Below are 18,451 nucleotides of genomic sequence, written 5' to 3'. Positions count from 1 at the left end.
AACCGTGTGGGAGGAAGTAGAACCATTGTGCACAGTGCAGGAAAGATGGAAAACGTGGACAGCGCAAAGGAAAAAAGAAAAAAAGAGATGTACTCATTTGGAGAGAAATGATGGACCGCTAGCTATGGACCTTGGGCCAAATATGGGCCCCCATCTACTTCTGCAAATAAAGTTTTATTGGAACGCAAGAACGACCACATATTGTTCACATATTATGTATCTCTGGATGCTCAGTTGTTAAACAGCATAGTTGAGAGGCTAAAACAGACTGTGTGGTTCAGAATGCAATTTATTTATGATCTGACCGCGTACAGGAAACAAGTACTAATCCCTGCATAGCGACAGAGCTCACGGATTCTGGAATCTCCATTACTGCTAGTAACAGCATGTTACATTTTTGCTTTTGTTGATTGGATTCAAATACGTAGAACTAGCGCCCATTACATCAGACGTACTCTCCAAATGGCAGTATTTTTCCATCCCTTATGTAGATAATAAAAAAAAGCAAACCATTGTGTGTCCAGACTCTCGATGGGTATTCTCTCAGAGAAGAGGAACCAGCAAAAGATGTGATGAACCAGTCTGCCTCTCTAGGATCCACTACATTATTTTCTATAGAATATTCACCAAGGGAAGGTTCAACTAAGAAGGCACCAGCTAGGATACTGTTTAATAAATTATGCCATCGGGATAGGCACACATTACATTTTCTGATAATTTTTGGAGAAGACAATTTGGTTCCAATTTGATCCCAAATATAGGTAAAGATATGATGGAAAATCAGCTTGGATAACCTACTAATACTAATTCTACACCTTCAGGAGATTGGGATTCCGAGAATAACCTCACGACGTGGGTGTGCTATGCGCTTTACCGTTGATGTTAAATACCATGGTGCAATTTAAATAGAAAAGAGGACACTGTTCTTGGAACAAAGGAGAGCAGCAAAGTCGACATTACTAAACCACCGTAAAATAAACAGGAAAGAAAGCACCCAATTTGTGTCCTGGCGTCTATAGTTTGCTATACGGTCATGCACCACTGAACAACGGCGATACGTTCTGAGAAATGCGTCGCTGGGTGGTTTCGTCGTCGTGTGAACATCACAGAGGGCACTTACGCACACCAAGACACTCCAGCCTGCTACACACCTGGGCTCCTGGGCTACACACCTGCACTGCACGTTGCTGTGCTGAATGCTGTAGGCAGCCGTGACACCAGTCTAAGTATGTGTGTATCTAAACATCGGTAAGCACGGAAAACGTACAGTAAAAATACGGCATAAAAGATAAAGTGTGTGTGTGACCACGTGGGGGAGGCAAAGGGGGCGGCTGTGGAGGGAGGTGCGGAGAGGGAGGAAGGAAGGGGAGAGAAAGGGACAGCAGAGGTCGAAAGAGACCCAGTGACATAAGGCTTGAGAGGAGGAGAGTGGAGAGAGGGAGGGAAAAAGGGAGGGAGGGAGGGAGGGCGACCTTGCCTATTGAAACGGCTCAGAGCCAGCTGTACATTCAACATATGAGTCTCGGTCGGGTCCAGCCTTTTCTCTCAACATCGCAAACTCACTTTTTTGCTTTTAATCCATCATAATCGTACGTGCCCACAGTATGTGCCCCTGTGGACCGAAAGCGGGACGAGAAGCTGGGGTGAGTCACCACCAGTCCGTCCTTCTGCAAACAGCCTTACGGACAATCGCCCAGTGGCCTCTGCTACTCTCACCCCACCCCCACCCCCGCCCTGCAAAACGTGTGGTGCTCGCACGCGTGTCTTAGCAGCGACACTCAGAAGGGGGCACAGCCTTGCACACGTCTGCTGCCCATTTCATAACGCCACCTCCAGCCTCCTGGCCTGAACCCAGCGGGTTTTCCCTCCCACTCTCAGCCTGAGTCCCCCCAGATCCTAGCCAGACCTCGTTTCGGGTCCCACCTAGACACGCCGGTGACCTTCACATGCATGACCTTTAGCGCTGTGGCGAGGGAAAGGACCACTTCTCCAGCACCGCTCATCAACATGTGAATGACCTCCATGAGGCAATGCCAGCTCCGAGGACACAGACTTTATTCAGCATATGTGGCCGGGGAAAGTGGGGCGTTCTCGAGTTTCCTTGGCAATGGCTGTCAGACTGAAACTGCTGGCCAGGATTCGGTCGAGCCTGGCAGTGTCCCTGCCCCAGCAGGAAGCCAGCGTGACCACCCGGGCAGGTGACGCCATTGCTGGCCCACTGGAAGAAGTCCAGCCGGATAAATGTCATCTTATTAAATCTCCATTTGGACGACTGAGTCGCCACCAACAGGTAGCTCTGGGAGCAAGCGCAGACCCAGGGATCGGAAACGCACGTTCCAATCCACTCTCTCCTCTTAACCAACGGCCTCGCTGAATGCACTTACCGGAATGGGTCTGAGCGAGCAAGTCTGGGAGGAAGACATTCACCTTGGCTTTCATCTGGCACGTGTACAATTGCTCCCGGGTGACTAGGCAAAGCTGAGTGTGTGCCAGGCTGTTCGACGGCGGTGAAGACACAAACAACATTGTTGGGTGAGCAGAGGTGGTGCCCAGACGGCGAGACTTTCCAAAGATCGGGGGAGGGGAACTCTACTGATGCCAGGATACCTGCAAAACAGGAGAATGGGAAAGACTCAGGGGCGGTTCGTATCTATGCATTTTTAGGTCAATGACCGAACTTGGTGGGAGAGACATTGCCTTCAAATGGAAAATTACCTCTATGAATAGTCCCCTGAAAGAAAAACTCTGGAATTAGCAGAGCATATGCTGATGGGAACCATTTGCAATACGGAGGCAACACCCTTCGCTGTAAACATTGGAGATTACAAAATAAAATTAACAGTCAACACACACACACACACACACACACACACACACACACGCACCCCTCATTAAAAAAGGAAACAGCTCCCATGAAACTTAGATAACTCATTCCTCCCATCGACAACCAAGGTTGGCAGGTTGCTAATTAGAACAATGTCATGCAGCGTCTAATCCAACATTTCCGTGTAAGAACAGGTTCAGACTGCAGTGCTGCGCTGCTGGGAAACACACTTTCCGTCAGGTCTCTTTGAGCTTGGCCTCTCCCATGCCACGGTCGCAGACAAATCTGGTTTGATTTATGAGAGCTGTGAGGAGACCATATTCAGGGTCCGCCAAGTTCCCCCCCCGTTGTACGTCGCTCAGAATGCGTTGCTGGGAGGAGACCTCCCTCCCAGCCCTGGCAGGCGAGGTGGCTGACAGTAGTTTGGCTGCTCTGACCACATTTCTTTCAACAGAAGAAGGAGAATCGCTTGTTATTTGGGAGGAAAATGTCTCTTTCTCTCAAGAAAATGCCTCTTCTCCGTTTGCCCATCTGTAACAATTCACTTATAGCTCCTTAAAAGTAGACTTTTTTTCCGCAGACTTTCTTTACTTGCAGAAACACACACCCCAGAGTTGAATATGAAACGAGGAAGTGTTTTCTTATTCCACTAACCTTCTCAAATGAGGTGGACTAGCCTCGCTCGTGAAGGTGGGGCTCCAGGAGGGAAAGCCCCGTTTTCTATACTCTGAAAAGCATCCCGATAATTTCAGCAGTGACCCCCACAATCCAGCTTTGTGGTAGGTTTCAACTGGTATTCGCTTATGGGACATTTCAGATGGTGCCAATTTTGCTGCAATCAGGAGATCGAGAAACAGAAATGAGAGAGTGAGCTTCCCACCACTTGGACAAAAGGATGGATTATGCGACGCGTGACAGGACATGACTCAAATCGTGTAGGACCCTGCAGCCGACACGCGCATTCTCCAAGTCCTAACTCGGAACAAAGCAAGTTTCCCTTCCTGGATCTTACATAACCTGCTGCGCTCGCTGAAGAGAAAAAGAACTCGTGTCTACGAGAACCACTTCCAACTGTTCTGAAAGAACATTGCATTGGACGCTATCTAGGAAGGACGCCCTGCGTGAAGTTACATTGTCTTTATTTCACCACAATCGTGAACGCATCTTTCCTTCATTCTCCAGTGGGTAGAGCTGAGCAATGAAGCAACCTCGACCCATTATTTTCTCTGGAACCTTTCAGGCTAAAAAGAGAAACAAAACGAAACAAAACAAAAAACCAACCAACCAAAACAAAGCAAAAGCCTTTCTTTCAAAATAAACTATTAATCGTATGCAATGCACAGAAGAAAACTGCCCCCCATGGCATAATCAAGAAACTCAATCATTACAGTCAGATTAAAAAATAAAACAAAACACCTAAAGGAGATAGAGGAAAAAAGGACCCCAGTGGTGCCTGTGGGGCAGACGACCAACAATGGGTTGCATCCTGGGATGGGATCGGAGGGTCCCCAAGGAAAGCTCTCTCCGAACACTTTCGTGATAGGAGAGCAGATGTCCCCGAGGCCTGAAGCTGCAGGAGTGGCACCCTTCCCCTGGGACTGGAGTCTTACACTGAGCAGGTCTCGCGGAGGTCGTTCTGCCAACCTGGAGACACAGTGGCTTCTGGAAGAAGCAGTGAGGACACAGGAACGCCCTCTGTGCCGAAGTTTAAGAGTTGTCTTGCAAATGGCAGCTACGTGGTGGCTCTGAGAGGACAGGTCCTACTCAGGGAAGCTGGTTTGCAGGATCGGGAGAGTGACAGGTGGGCGCTGCCAGAGGCAGCTGGCTCAGGGGAGCCCACGGAGTTGGCTGGAAGGCGCTGGGCCCTACGGGACGTGCTGCTGGTGAGAAGGAAGCGTGTGTGGAACCGGAGTCCCGAGGTCGGAGGTGCCACCCTCTGCCCTGTGCGTGGGCCGTGGACGGAGGCTGGGCTCCTTCGGGATGAAGCCTAACTCAGCGTGCGTGACGAGTACAGTGCTATTTCCATTCCCAAAGGCTCGCCCTATACATTAGATTCAACAACTGTAAAAAGAAGTTTACTTAGCTGGGGTACAGTGCACCTCTTTTTATTACACCAATTTAGAATTTACTGGCCCATGGGCTCAAATGCTTCCAGGTGGCATAAGGGAAGGTCTTTAAAAACTGGCTTTGGAAACTCACAGTGAAGTCACTGGGCCTAAATAATTAAAGGCAAGTCATTCTCTCGCCCGCAACCCATAACTAACACTTTACGTAAGGCAGAGTTCAATGCTTTCATCCAAACCTTGACGTGAAAAGCAGTGCTTGCCACACGTGGATGTCAGCATGCCTGGGAGCTGAATGGGGCTGAGGGCAGCTGTCACTCAGTGCCCCCACATTCATAAGAAGGATTTCTGAGCCCGGCCTTTTATTACGCACAGTAAAAATGGCAGATTTCGTGACCACCTGCCAACCACCCACCTCCAGTCCATCAAAACGAGAAGACTGGAAATTTCGGGGAAGTTGGTTCACGGGCTGCGTGCTTGTAATGGGTTGTCACTCTAAGGGACGTCTTGTGCCATTAGGAGAGTGCGTCCGCTATGTCATGCTGTGAGGGGGTACTTCCAAGAGCCCTTCCCAGGCCTTGAGGGGTGACAGACGGGCATCTTGACGGAATGCCTTCGAATGTGCAGAACTCGACTTCTTCTTCTGCCATCTGAGCATGTCCCTATGTGTGCAAGACTCCTTGGGAGCCTGGCCATGTCCCTGAGAGTCTGAGGGTCTACAGGGACACTGTGGGTGGTGCCTGCTGAGGGGCTGGCAGACGCTCAGGGCTGCAGACATCTGGGAGAGCCACGTCAGGAGACACTGCATGGGTGGGGCTGCCGGCACCCCAGGCGGGGACACCAAGGACACAGCTCTCTGTAGGTCACATGGACACTGAGAAGGGGCACCGGGCTTTGTTTTCTTAGTCAGCGTGTCCCAGTGGGACCGTTACAGAGGGCTCCCGCAGTGGGAGGCTGGGGGGGACGCTTCAGGATGGAGGCGGAAGGCCCGTGGGAGGCGAGCTGGAGAACGTGTCGCCCATACAGGCAACAGTGGAATCCTGAGGACCCCCGGTCTCTCCAAGAACTGGCATGGGCAACTCCAGAAAAGACAGGCACGGCACACTCAAACACACCTGCCACAAAGCCTGCCCTGATCACCAGCCAACGCAAGCAAAGAGAGTCCTGAAATAGCAAGACTTGTGCCATGAACCAACACCGCCCTCCGCCCCCTTCTTAAATATTTCTCTCTCCTGTTCCAAATCTGCAAGAGGCAAAGTGGGAAAGGCAGAGGCAGAGGGAAGAGCTGAACCGTATACCCTCTGTCTGCACATCCCGGAGCCACAGGCTGTGGGGGAGAAAGGAAGCTTCGTGCTGGACCCAAACTTGCAACTGGGCAGACCTTTCTAATACCAGACAAGGAGACTTCACTATGAAAGTGAGACTTCTCCTAACTGGACCTGTCTGGAAAGCGATGGGATATGGTCAAGACGTCTTGGAGTGCTGGGAAAACGTCCTTGAGCAGTAACAGGTGGAGAGCAATGTTAACAAAAAACAGGGCTGTTTTCCTCTGTGTTGCCAGAACTGCACAATTCACGAGCTCCATTTTATGCTGGTAGAGCCTCGGCCCCAATCTGTCTACTACTTCTTTCTTCTCCGTCAGTCCAATTCTCCAAGCAGCTGGCATTCTCACTGCAAGCCACCTACCCTGTCTCCCCCAAAATAAGACCTAGCCGGACAATCAGCTCTAATGCTCTAATGTCTTTTGAAACCAAAATTAATATGAGACCTGGTCTTAAAGTAAAACAAGACCCAACTTATATTAATTACATTACATTACATCATATTATATTATATTGACCCGGTCGTATATTATAGTAAAATAAGATCGGGTCTCATGTTAATTTTTGCTCCAAGAGACGCACTAGAGCTGACTGTCCGCCGGGCTAGGTCTTATTTTCGGGGAAACGCGGTAGTATGCGGTCACAGCTAACCACACGCGCTGTGGTGTCAGACAAAGGACTTTTCATCACCATTATCGAGTCCCAAGGAGGCTTCTGACACAGTGCCCTAATCAATACCCCACGAAACGTTAATGCCCCAGGTATACCTGTCTATATACTAAATCACATCTTGCTTTGCACATGAACATGGTAGGATTCTTTTGGCCACTCCCCGCCCCCAAGAACATTTTATGAGACGTCCTGCCTCAGAGAACTCACAGACTCCTTCTGACGCAGGTAAGGTGAAGACGCGAGTCTGAAGTCGATGGTTTTCCCGTGTTGTGTAGGAAGGAGGTGTAGGTGGCACAGACTAATGTGCACGACCCCCAAAGGCATGAGGTGAGGCCCCAGAGGAGGTGCCATCTTGCTGCCACCAGCAGGGGCACCGTCCATACTGTACGGGACACAAATACCATGCATTGGCCCTTCTGGTTCAAACCGAAAGGCTCTGTTTTGAGATGTCTCAGTGTTAGGGTTCTGTGCAATATGCCAGTTTATAAAAATGGTTCGGGGTTTTAAAGAAGGGAAAAACCGTTTTGTCTCGATGGACCCGAATGTCCCCCACACATTCACGTTCTGGCTCTGTAGTTAATAAGGTCCTAATGCAAATGGGAATTTTAATAGAAAGGCGAGCATGTACCCAGGAAGACTTGTGGGATGTCACCAACCAGGAAGAAAGTACTTTTCATGGTGATTGTTCTGTGTGCCCCTCAAATTGCTCCCATCGGCAGTTGGTAGGTGAGCCTTACTCCATTAACCCCTGGGAGAGACTTCTGTCAGTGATGTGTATTTACAGCTTTTATATGTATACCAGGGGTGCCAAAACAATGTACACAGGCGGACACTTTGGTCAACGTGGCTCAAGCAGGAGTTCGCCGTCATCAGAAGTGTCTGGACGCTGATGGTAACCACTTTGAGCACCTCTTGTCATTGCAGAAGTCACACGTGACTTGTATTCATCTTTTGTTATCAGTGTATATTGAGTATTACAGTTTTAATACAGTTTTTTCCTTTCTTAAAATGTGTATACTTCTTTTTTTGGCACCCTCTGCATATACCAAGGACAAAAGATAAAATACAAGTGATACAAACTGGGAGAACAGTAGCGTTATTACGGTTTCGACCTCTTGTGTGAAACTTGTCCCCCATGAAATAAGGACAAAATATATCATAATCGAATTTCACAGAGTTGTCCCATTTTAATTTCAGCTAGCCCCTTTATGTTGCTTTGAATAAAATGTATAAAGTCTGAAAAAGCTACATACTATATGACAGGCCAATTTTTTCCCCCTAAAATAAATAAATATATGTATATACACCGAGGGTGCCAAAAAAATGGTCCAATCCATTGCATCCTTCAGTTTGACACAAAACCAAGAGCACTGTCAACACCCACAGACACACGGTGTACGGCCAGCTGCAATGCTTGTCCCGTCGCGGAGAGCTATGAAACAGGGGGGGACAGGCTGACTCGTTCACGTATGAAATGTCACGGGAACACAGAGGGGAGAGTGACGAACTCTGCTTAGAGGCTCTGTGACAGGGTCGGGGGACTCTGGAGCTGGCTTTCGTAGGGTCTTGCCAAGAAGAGCAAGGAGTAAGATGGCAGGTACAGGAAGCAAGTTGATTAACACACCCCGGGAGCCTTGCAGTGTGTGGGATGTCAACCGCGGTCTTGGATTATTCAGGCAAAGTTTCTATGAGACACAGCAAGAGGGGGAGACAAGAGTAGGTCTGGGGGAGACAAGAACCCATGACACAGGTTCTCCTGACTTTCAAGACGTCCCCCACAGTGCCGGCATGCTGGAGGGCCTATCTCGGGAATTTTTAAGCAGGGGAGAGCTGTCGCTCTTCACTACACTGGCAAGTCCAAAGGTGCACAACACGTAGACAGTGCAAGTCCTGCCGTGTGGCTGTCCCGAGGCTATGCTTGGCCGTTCTTATGTCCTAGACTCGGTGTTAGACAGACACACATGGCACTGAGCTGAGTCTTGCTATTGAGGACTGCTGTTGAGAATAATACAATTAAGTTCCACTTCTAATGAAGTCATATCAAATTATTTAGATACAAGCGACCCGATATTTGGTTTTAAGTCTTTCTGAGCATATATATAGGCACACACAGACGTAGGTATAAATCAATACAAGACAGACAGATGACAGATAATGGATAGAGAGAGAGAGAGAGAATATCTAGATCTCTGTGCTTGCATTTGAAAAATAACTGATTTTATGCTATTCTAACTCACTTGTAAATGTATTGGAGAGGGTCTGAACTCTGAATGAACCAAAACAATTTAAATCAGAAACCAGAGCAGTGAAATACCGAACTCAAAAGAATAATTCAGGCAGACTCCTAAAGATATTTCAAAATGGTAGGATTGAGAAAACAAAGATCAGCAACCCACATATCTCAGGTCAGACAACTGTCACGTTTATTCTCTATTGAGTTAGGTACGAGATTGAATGTTCACGAACACAATTGTACAATTATTTTATGAGCTGCAAGTTTATCACGTCTTCAAGAGAGAGGGAGAGAGAGAGAGGAGGAGGGGAAAAGAGAGAGCGAGACACTGAGATTTTGCTCTAAATATAGCTTGTGCCAACTGCCAACTCAGTCCTCTGCCTGTTTTCATTTTAACACACCGAGTGTATGAGTTTTGCCCGCCCACGTTAGGCAGCGGCAAACACTGCCCGGAGCAGCACACACTGTTTTGCAGCACACATCTCAGCATTTCCATAAAGCCGATTCCAACATGAGTATGTACCGTGTTGGGAAGCCCTTAGCATTTGTCAGAGCAATGCCAGTGATGACGTCCTTTACTTCGTATTTTCATAGATAACGTCACGTGGCGATGGAAGCAGGGCCACGTGCACCTTTTCCAGGGGCAGGCAGATGGCAGGCCCACAGGCTGGCACTGACAGGGGCTGCCCCTGCGGGAAGGAGTGCTACAAGCCCCGTGACGTGGGTGACTGATCGAGCACACCTTTTAACCCTCTTGAACATTATTACTGTCTTTACAAAAGTAGAGATTTTTGTTTCTGGCCGATGTCTAGCAAACTGGAAGTTTCCCACACAAAACCTGTATTCAAATCGTATGCATTTTGAGCTTTATTCAAAGCGTGTGCATTTTTGAAGCGGCTCTTCCGTAAGAAAATTAAATCCAGGGGAACCAAAGCAAAGTGTATCGACAGAAAGCCTTTTTACTTGAAGGGAAGACTCAGAGCAGGGTTCCTTGAAATACTGAACTTATCTGGTGCCTACGCATATGGAAAGAGTTAAAACTCATGATTTGGAAACCATGTACTGCATCGTCTGATCAAGTAAACACTTCACATAAACACGTAAATGCCGTGTTGACACGCTGACAGCCCCCGGCGTCTCTTCTTACTGTCTGTCCACAGGGACTGAGAGACAGAGGGAAACACAAGATGTTGCCCACAGCTGCTCATGACGAACCGACGGCCCAATCAAGACGCTGTTTCTAAGGTACCGAGCACACGCTGGGTGCACAGTTTCATGGAATAGCTTGGAGAGAGCGACCTGGTCCAAATCCAAAGTTCTCCATCCATCTCTTTCCCGAGAGGCTTACGGGCCAGGGTTTGGACGTGACTCACGCTAAACGACTTCATGTACTGGAGCTGCCTGTCCGGTCGCTGGTGAATGGAGGTGACAAACCTCTGGCAAAGGAGCAGGCAGGGGTGCACGCTCGTCCTCTGGGACTGGATGCGACCCCTTGATGAGCTCACGCACGTGACAATGGACACGGGGAGATGCCAAGGGAGCCGGGCTTGGTGGCTGCTCTTCCTGTACCAGACGGAACAGGAACCTCCTCACCGGAACAAACACCGAATGGAAGACGTTCCCTTGCGTGTCCCGATGGGCGGGAAAGCAAGCAGCAAGGCAGGCCACAGCACACTTGGTAGGAAAACAAGGTGGGGCTGTGATTCTGACGAGGGCGTCTAGAAGAGTGAGGCTGTGCACAGCGCACGGACGCCGGCGAGCGGATTCCCAGGGCGAGGTCGGCCTGCGTTCGCCTTACAGCGCCCTGCTCCACTCGTGCTGGTTCTTTAAACGACTGATGCATAGTGTATTGTCAAGCGAAGTTATAAAGAGGTGCGGTCCTTTGCTTTCTGTTCCTGCCTTATGCAAATGTTGCTATTACAGCCGCCATGTGGTCTTTCTTCAAAGATAGAGAAATGTGCTGTGTCATTCGGCTGAGGCTGTCATGACAGGGTGGGCGGCTTGTGAACAACGGAAACGTATTTCTCACAGTTCTGGAGGCTGGAAGTCCAAGGTCAGGTTCTGATGGGGACCTCTTCCTGGTTCACAGATAAGAAATTGGGGGCCTACAAACATTCCGTCGATAACCCTTGATCTTTAATAACCTTCAAGAATGAAAAGAAGGATCACTGAGTAGAAATCATTTGCTCTCATTGATTCAAAAGTGTCGTCTTTCATATACAAACATTCCCTTAAAAGCACATTTCAGGAGTTATTGCATCTCTATCCTGTTTTATGATAGATAATAGGTAAGATTGATACATAAGATGATAGATTACGTAATAGATTACATATATACCTTATATAGAGAGAGAGCGGGGAAGATTAAGAAGAAGAAAGGAACACAAGGACGGAAAGAGAGAGAGTGAGAGAGGAAGGGAGGAAGGGAGGGAGGGACGGAGGGAGGGAGAGAGGGAGGGAAAGAGTGAGGGAGGGAGGGAGGGAGGGATGGAGGGAAGGAGAGAAAGAGGAAGGAAGGAAAGAAGGAAGGAAGGAAGGGAGGAAATGTGAGTCATTCTGGGTTTCTCCGCAGACCAAACCTGTAAAAGAACTTCTGTGCTTGTGGCTTATTTCGGTGGTGATGTCGGAATTCGGGTAAGGATGGAAAGAGCTGGGGGTACGGGGGTTGCTGCTCCTGATCTGCTTAGGCGTGTCCAGGGAGACTTCTGGAATTCCATCACAGGGAGAAGCACTGATCCAACAGTTCCCATGCCCTGGGGACTGCGGACTGTCCCAGGTGTCCATCCACTTCCGTCTGGACGAGCAAACACGCTCAAGGTCGCCCCTGGAGTCCTACAGAGCACACGTCTGAGAAGGTCCACGGTAGAGTGTGGGAGACAAGCAATGCACCCTTGAAGGGCAATGGGATCCGGAAAGAGTCAATCCGGCAGGCAAGGGACTCTCAGCACAGCACGGCTGGGCCCCCGGTGGGGCCGATGGATGTCTGGTTGCCCAAAGGGAGGTCGGACACAGAAGACGCAGAAAGCTAGTTACTTGCTTCCTGGAGGTAGCTTTCCTGTTGACAGCGGTGTTGGCATGACGACTGCATGTTGGAGATGGTTTCTTTGCAAGTCACCACTCACAGCAGAAGACTCCCGCTCGGACTGGGGAGGGCAAAGGTCAGGGTGCCGCTGGAAGATTTTCTGCGCCATCCTGCTAAGCCATGTTTACCAGCAACAGAAAACTGAGGTGAAAAATATACTTTCCAGTCACTAAAACTGATAGACATTTCTGTAGTATTATTTATTGGTCTGTGTTACAAATGCAGTGATCTCATCAATGAGGACCTAAGACATTTTCTGACATGGGGGACACATTTTCATCATGTCATTTTTTAAGACAATAAAAAGAAGCATTAAAAACCACTGGTCTATTTTTCCAGTTCAGTATTCAAACAGGAATGCAAATATATCGTGTTTATTCTAGACTGTACCAGCCACTGGAAGGGTTGATACAACTTTGTGCATCATCAAAAAAATAGGAAGATTATTAATATTTTTCAAAGGTTGAAATTTATTGGTAGGCATTTTTCAGTTCTTATTAAGATTCTGTCTCCACAGGATGCCGGGACTGTTAGTCAAGAAGAAATGAAAAAGGTGTGGGAGACATAAAATAAATAAGAAAGAGAGTAATGGTATTATTTTGTCTGGATTTTAGAAAGGGAGGCATGATATAAAAATTATCTCGTATATTTATACGCATTTGTTTCAAAATTGGAGCCTCTCTTTTTCACTGAAATTCAGACATGAAAATTACAGAGATGCTGCTGCAAGCTCTTGCCTGCAAATCTTCAAGAATTTGATGGATGTCCATTTGTCTTCTCAGAGTTAAAGAGTCCTGCCTTGTAGCAAAGAAATACAGAAAGTGACTTTGTGCAGTTGCGGTCATTTTTGGATTCTCGAAATAATGTAGCAAAGTATTTCAGGAGCCCACGTAACCATGGAGGTCTCTATCTGTAGTAAGTTAAATGGAGAAAGCCTTAATGATGGTTTCTGGATCGTTACGTCAGTCAGCTGGGCATTTGGTGGCATTTCCTTAAATGGGGTGGCTGCCCCCATGGAGAAGTGGCTCAGTGGATCAAGGTCCCTCCACCAATACTTTCAGGATGGACTGGTTCCATGTTTTGGTAACACACAAAGGGTTCTACACAACATCATCCGTCGGCACACACTTTCAACGCACTGTCTCGTGGGTTTTTGTTTTTTAATGGCACCCGATGAGCCAGCAGTCAAGTGTCCTCAAGTGTCACTGTCCAAGATGCCACTGTTTCTTTTAAACTCCTGAGATTTTTCAACAATGACGCTGGCAGCATGACAGTGGTGCAGGTACCAAAAGATACAAAGGAATATGGCCACCTGGTTGAGGAGCACAACAGAAGAGCTACATGATACAGAGTCTTCAATAGCGCGATTACCGCCACATTTTAACACTGCTTGTCGATTCCCCAGGGATTAGAACACTGTGTAGGGAGGGACGGCCTTACTTGGCTGTTCTTCTCAGGGCAGATCGTGAAGTAAAGATTTGAGGACAAGTAGCTCATACAGGACACATATCGAGAACCATGACAAAGCAATGGGGTTGGATGGGAAAGGAGCAGAGCTAAGAATCGGCGTGCTGGTGAGGGGGAGCTGCCATGGGGACAGTGGCTCCACCCTCAGGGTCCTCGGCAAGATGCGTGGGACACGTCTCAGAACTGTCTTCCATAAGGGACAAGTAGTACTAGCCAGGAGCTCCTGTCCTTCTGTAACTGAGTGTTTCTGCTAGGCTGGGGGCTGCCAGGGGCCAGGAATTCTCCCAGCAGCCACAGGAGGCCCTCGGGTGGGGAGACGGCTGTCCTCGAGGTCTGCAGCTGTGGACGTGTAGACAACTCATCCACCAAGGTGCACGTGGCCTCTGAGACAGTTGCAAAGAGTACCAGAGAAGCGTCAGTCTAGTCTACACCGACCCACTCGATTATCACCCAGCACTTACGTGATGGGCTGTGAACCACACGAAACGACTGCATTTTATAGAGCTGTAGTAGGTTCGCTGACAAACAGAGACGCAAGTACAGGTTCCCCTAGGACCCTCCCCCACACCACTTTCTCCACCACCGGAGCTGGACATTGGTTACGATCAATCTACTTCCACTGACATGTCATGTTCAGCCAATGTCCACAGTTTACATTATGGGTTCACTCTCTGCGTACTACATTTTATGGGATTTGAGAAATGCACAGTGACCTGTATCCACCATTAAAATATCAGGCAGCATAGTATCACTGCTCTGAAATGCCTCTGAACTTTGCCTCGTCATAATTATTTCCTTCTGAATGCTAGCTTCTACCCGGTTTTTTGTACCCTTGTTAAATCATGGTTCCCTCAACTGTAAAATGAGCAGTCCAATTAAATTACACCTTTGCTTCCTGCAAAGATGTAATGAATGCATTTGCAAATGGAAACATCTATCTAGAGCATAGTTTTGAAAAAAAATGTGGATCAGGTTTCTGAACTCTCACCTACGTTATTTGGTATTATTAGCTCTAGTCATGTGAAATGTAAAGGAACCACTGCCGCACGTCGGCAGCCATGGGCGTTAACAGGCTTCACTCACCTGTCACAGCCCCCCAACGCAGCTGAACCCATCTCTAGAAAGTATGTCCGGTCAGCTCAATCTACTTTAGTTATTTATTTAAAATTTTTTTTCAGTTTCAGTTGACATTCAATATTATTTTATATTAGTTTCAGGTGTACAGGACAGTGGTGACAGCAAATATTAAAGACGTCGAATGCCCTCAAGGGCTCAAATTATATATCAATTTCAGGATGGATTTGAGTTAAAGACAGAATTAGTTACATGAAAATAAATAACTTTACTCCAAGCGTGGAATAAAGAACAGGGTTAGATGTAGCTGCGGCTAATTGGTTATGCATAGTCAATTCAACTAAAATTCACTGAGTGAGCCGTACGTAAGGAAAATGGAAAATAGGAAAACGGGAAAAATAGAGACTTAATAAATTACAGTCCTTGCGTTTAGAGAATAAAGTCGACAATAAATATGTAATTCATTAAAGTATGCCAAACTTTAAATAAAACATGGCGTTGAAGGTTATTGATCCTAAGAAACAATGCTTTCCTTTGGTGCGTGCACATGTAGCATGATTTAAAAGTTGCGTGTTTCCAATTAACGTGACTAATGCCAGCTACTAAGCTAACTGAATAAAACTAGAAGTACAATCCCCAATGGGTCATGGAACTGTCACTCGAATGAAATCATACAAACCTGTCTTCTTTCTGTCTCATGGTTGTACAGTGTCTGAATTCCCTTGCACTGGTCCTGTCTCTGAGGCCAGTTATCACGTTTGGGGAGGATGAAGGCATTGGACCACACTGACCATCAAGACCAGTGTGGTACTAAACTGTTTATCCCATTACCTGCCAAGAAAATCACCAAAGGAAAGGGTATCTGGAAGAATCATGGTGGTCACCCTCGATGGTTCATGTAGATCGTTTCAAATGAGCTTTTCGAGTCTCGGTACATAAATTGGTGTTTCTTAGTCTTTTTTTCCCCTCTCTCTTTCTCTTTATTGCTTGCCCAAGAAACCTCTTTAGGCATCACACTAACAAAAACAGGCCATTTCCGATGAAATGTTAATACCTTAGAAATTCTCTCTGTGTGTTTATGTATTCTACGTATACCTGTACCTTATTCATAAAAAAACAGAGTGTGCCTTTTTCACCTCCGAGAACCAATGTCCACCTCCTTGGAGATGATATTATTCCCTCTGAGAATGCAACACATGAAGGAACCACTCAGTAGTGAAGGAGAAAGTATGTAAAATACATAACACTTCTGTAAATGTCTACAGAGCTTGTGTGTACTTACTAAGAACAGGAATTACCAAACCACTGAGGGTCTACTTCTGGCCGGATATGGTATCACACACTCGGAATAGGACTGTATATGTTTCAGAGGTTATAAATCTATCAGAACAAGCATTCTCAAGGCAAGCAACAGCTCACAGACCTCACTGTCATCCTCGTGGGAGACAGAAAAGTGCACTCACGGCACAAGTTAGCTTTTGCTGAGTGAGGGGGTGAGTGGATGGATGTGTGAATGAATATCACGTAACAGGACTTTACAACAGGCGTTTACAAAATGATTATTAGGTAACAGGACTATACAGTAGGCTTTTGCAAAAATCCCCTGACTACAGGGAAGTGAAGAGATGGGGTTGTCAATTAGTAGCAAGGAATGTCAGACACACAATTATCTATTCAGGTACTTAGCACCAAGGAATTTCAAAAGTGGGTTGTGTGCCTCAACTGAACTAGGTAGGACATTAAAGCCTCGTTGCAGTGAGCTGGGTGTATCTGATGCAAAACTGCTGTGGAGAGAGAGAGAGAGAGAGAGAGAGAGAGAGAGAGAGAGAGAGAGAGAGAGAGAGAGAGAAACAAGCAACTACCCATTCCACCTCCATTCCCTGATGTCTTCACTGGAGAGAACTTACTTTTGAAAGAAGGAGTAAATTATTCCTCTGCTTCCTATAGATGTCAACACTTCAAAATACCTCCCGCTTGCAGAAAAGAAGAAGCGATACGTGCACAGATTATGGAAAAGTGGAAGCCTTTGATTGTTTCTGAGGCCTGCACGTTGCCACCTGATTCTAAAGCTAAATGCCCAAGAGGAATGCGTAAAAGGAAAGGGCGGGAATACACTTAATCCACAGTATTTTCAAAATCAATACATGTGTCGAAATGAGCTAAGCAAAATAAAGTCCAGAGGCTTTAAATCAGCCACAAAGGGAAGGGAGGTGAGTTGCCCTCCATAGTCCCTGAATCGCAATCAGGGATTGAAGATGTTTTTTGCCTTCTTAAGAAATCTTCATTTCATTGCCATGGTATATACAGCTCTCATTTTGTCTCCATTTGTGAAGTGGACAGAATTCTCTAATACAAAATAGACTTTATTCTTTAGAGTAGTTTTAGGTCCACAGCAAAATTGAGCAGGACGTATGACAATTTCCCACGTACCCCCTGCCCGGACTCATGCATCTTCCCCCACCATCAACATTCCAACCAAAGTTCGTTTCTTACAAGCAATGAACCTCTATCAACACGTCACTGTCCCCCAAAGTCCGTAGCTTGCATTAGGGTCATGCCTGGTGTTGTACATGCTACAGGTTCGGACAAATGTGTAATGACATGAGCCCGCCATTCTGGTGTCACACAGAATGTACAGCCATAATCAGATACACAGGATTTTCACTGCCCTAAAATCCCTGTGCTCTGCCCATTTCTCTCGCCCTCGGCCCTGGAAACCACTCATCTTTTGACCGACTCCATGGTTTTGCCTTTTCCAGAATATCCTACAGCATGTAGCCTTTACACATCGGCTTTTTTCCCTTAGTAACGTGCACTTCACTTAGTTCACTCCAGGTGAACTCAGGGCTCGGTAGCTCATTTCACTTTAGCGCTAAATCACATCCCATTGTCTGGATGGACCACAGTGTATCCATCACCTACTGAAGGACATCTCAGTTGCTTTCAAAGTTTGGTGATTGTGAATAAAGCTGCAACAAACATCCACGTGTAGGATTTTGTGTGGACAAAAAGCAAACGCATTAACCATAAAATCGAGGGATATTATTTGGTTGTTTTTGCAGGGTTGTTGTTTTTTTTTTTTGGTTGTTTTTGAAGTCTTGAGGACACTTACCAAACTCATAATCCCAGCTTCAAAACCATACATCACACACACACACACACACACACACACACACACACACACAGCAAACAAAAAAAACAAACCAAAAAAGATACACACGCTGGTCTTTGCCTCATAAACTAGCACACCACAGATTAGTTTATATTTCCCACGAGAGGAATCAGATTATGGGTCAGTATGCTTTGCTTTCTTTGGAAAATAAATGAAAGCACGTTAATACAAGTCCCCTTTCGTAGGGTGTGTGTGTGTGTGTGAACTGCTGTTATATTTTGAGGTAAAGTATATCACTATGCAAACATCAGACTGATGACTTATTTTGAAATAGGTGGTATTTCTGGAGTAAAGGTTGGCTATGAACCTGAGGGGAGACTATTCTCAAATTGTCCACAATAAAATTACAGATTCCTGTTAAAGTCCGGTCAGTGGGTAATTCAGTGCTGTCATTTCACAGCATAAGCATGTTATTTTTCAAAGACAGAAACCACAGGGTCCCTTTAACTTTCCTTAGCACAGAAGATCAGAAGAAACTTACCTTCTTTCATCAGTATGATTAAGAAATACCTTCTCTGACAAATGGAAAACAGCACCGGGTA

General features: G+C 46.8%; 1 protein-coding gene across 1 annotated transcript in view; it reads right to left on the bottom strand.

Annotated features, from left to right (window-relative positions):
- The window catches only part of LOC109435144 (uncharacterized), a 274,209-nt gene that overhangs the window by 90,564 nt on the left and 165,194 nt on the right, over positions 1-18,451 (bottom strand). The window contains exon 5 of the mRNA XM_088795068.1: positions 2,385-2,607. Within this exon, the coding sequence (XP_088651194.1) occupies positions 2,385-2,607 (223 nt within the window). The remainder of the gene's footprint in view (positions 1-2,384; positions 2,608-18,451) is intronic.

The sequence above is a fragment of the Rhinolophus sinicus genome, chromosome 18, assembly GCF_057876585.1.
Source record: "Rhinolophus sinicus isolate RSI-liver-muscle chromosome 18, RSI-T2T, whole genome shotgun sequence".
NCBI classification, from domain to species: domain Eukaryota; kingdom Metazoa; phylum Chordata; class Mammalia; order Chiroptera; family Rhinolophidae; genus Rhinolophus; species Rhinolophus sinicus.
This window is presented reverse-complemented; position numbering and strand designations above follow the sequence as displayed.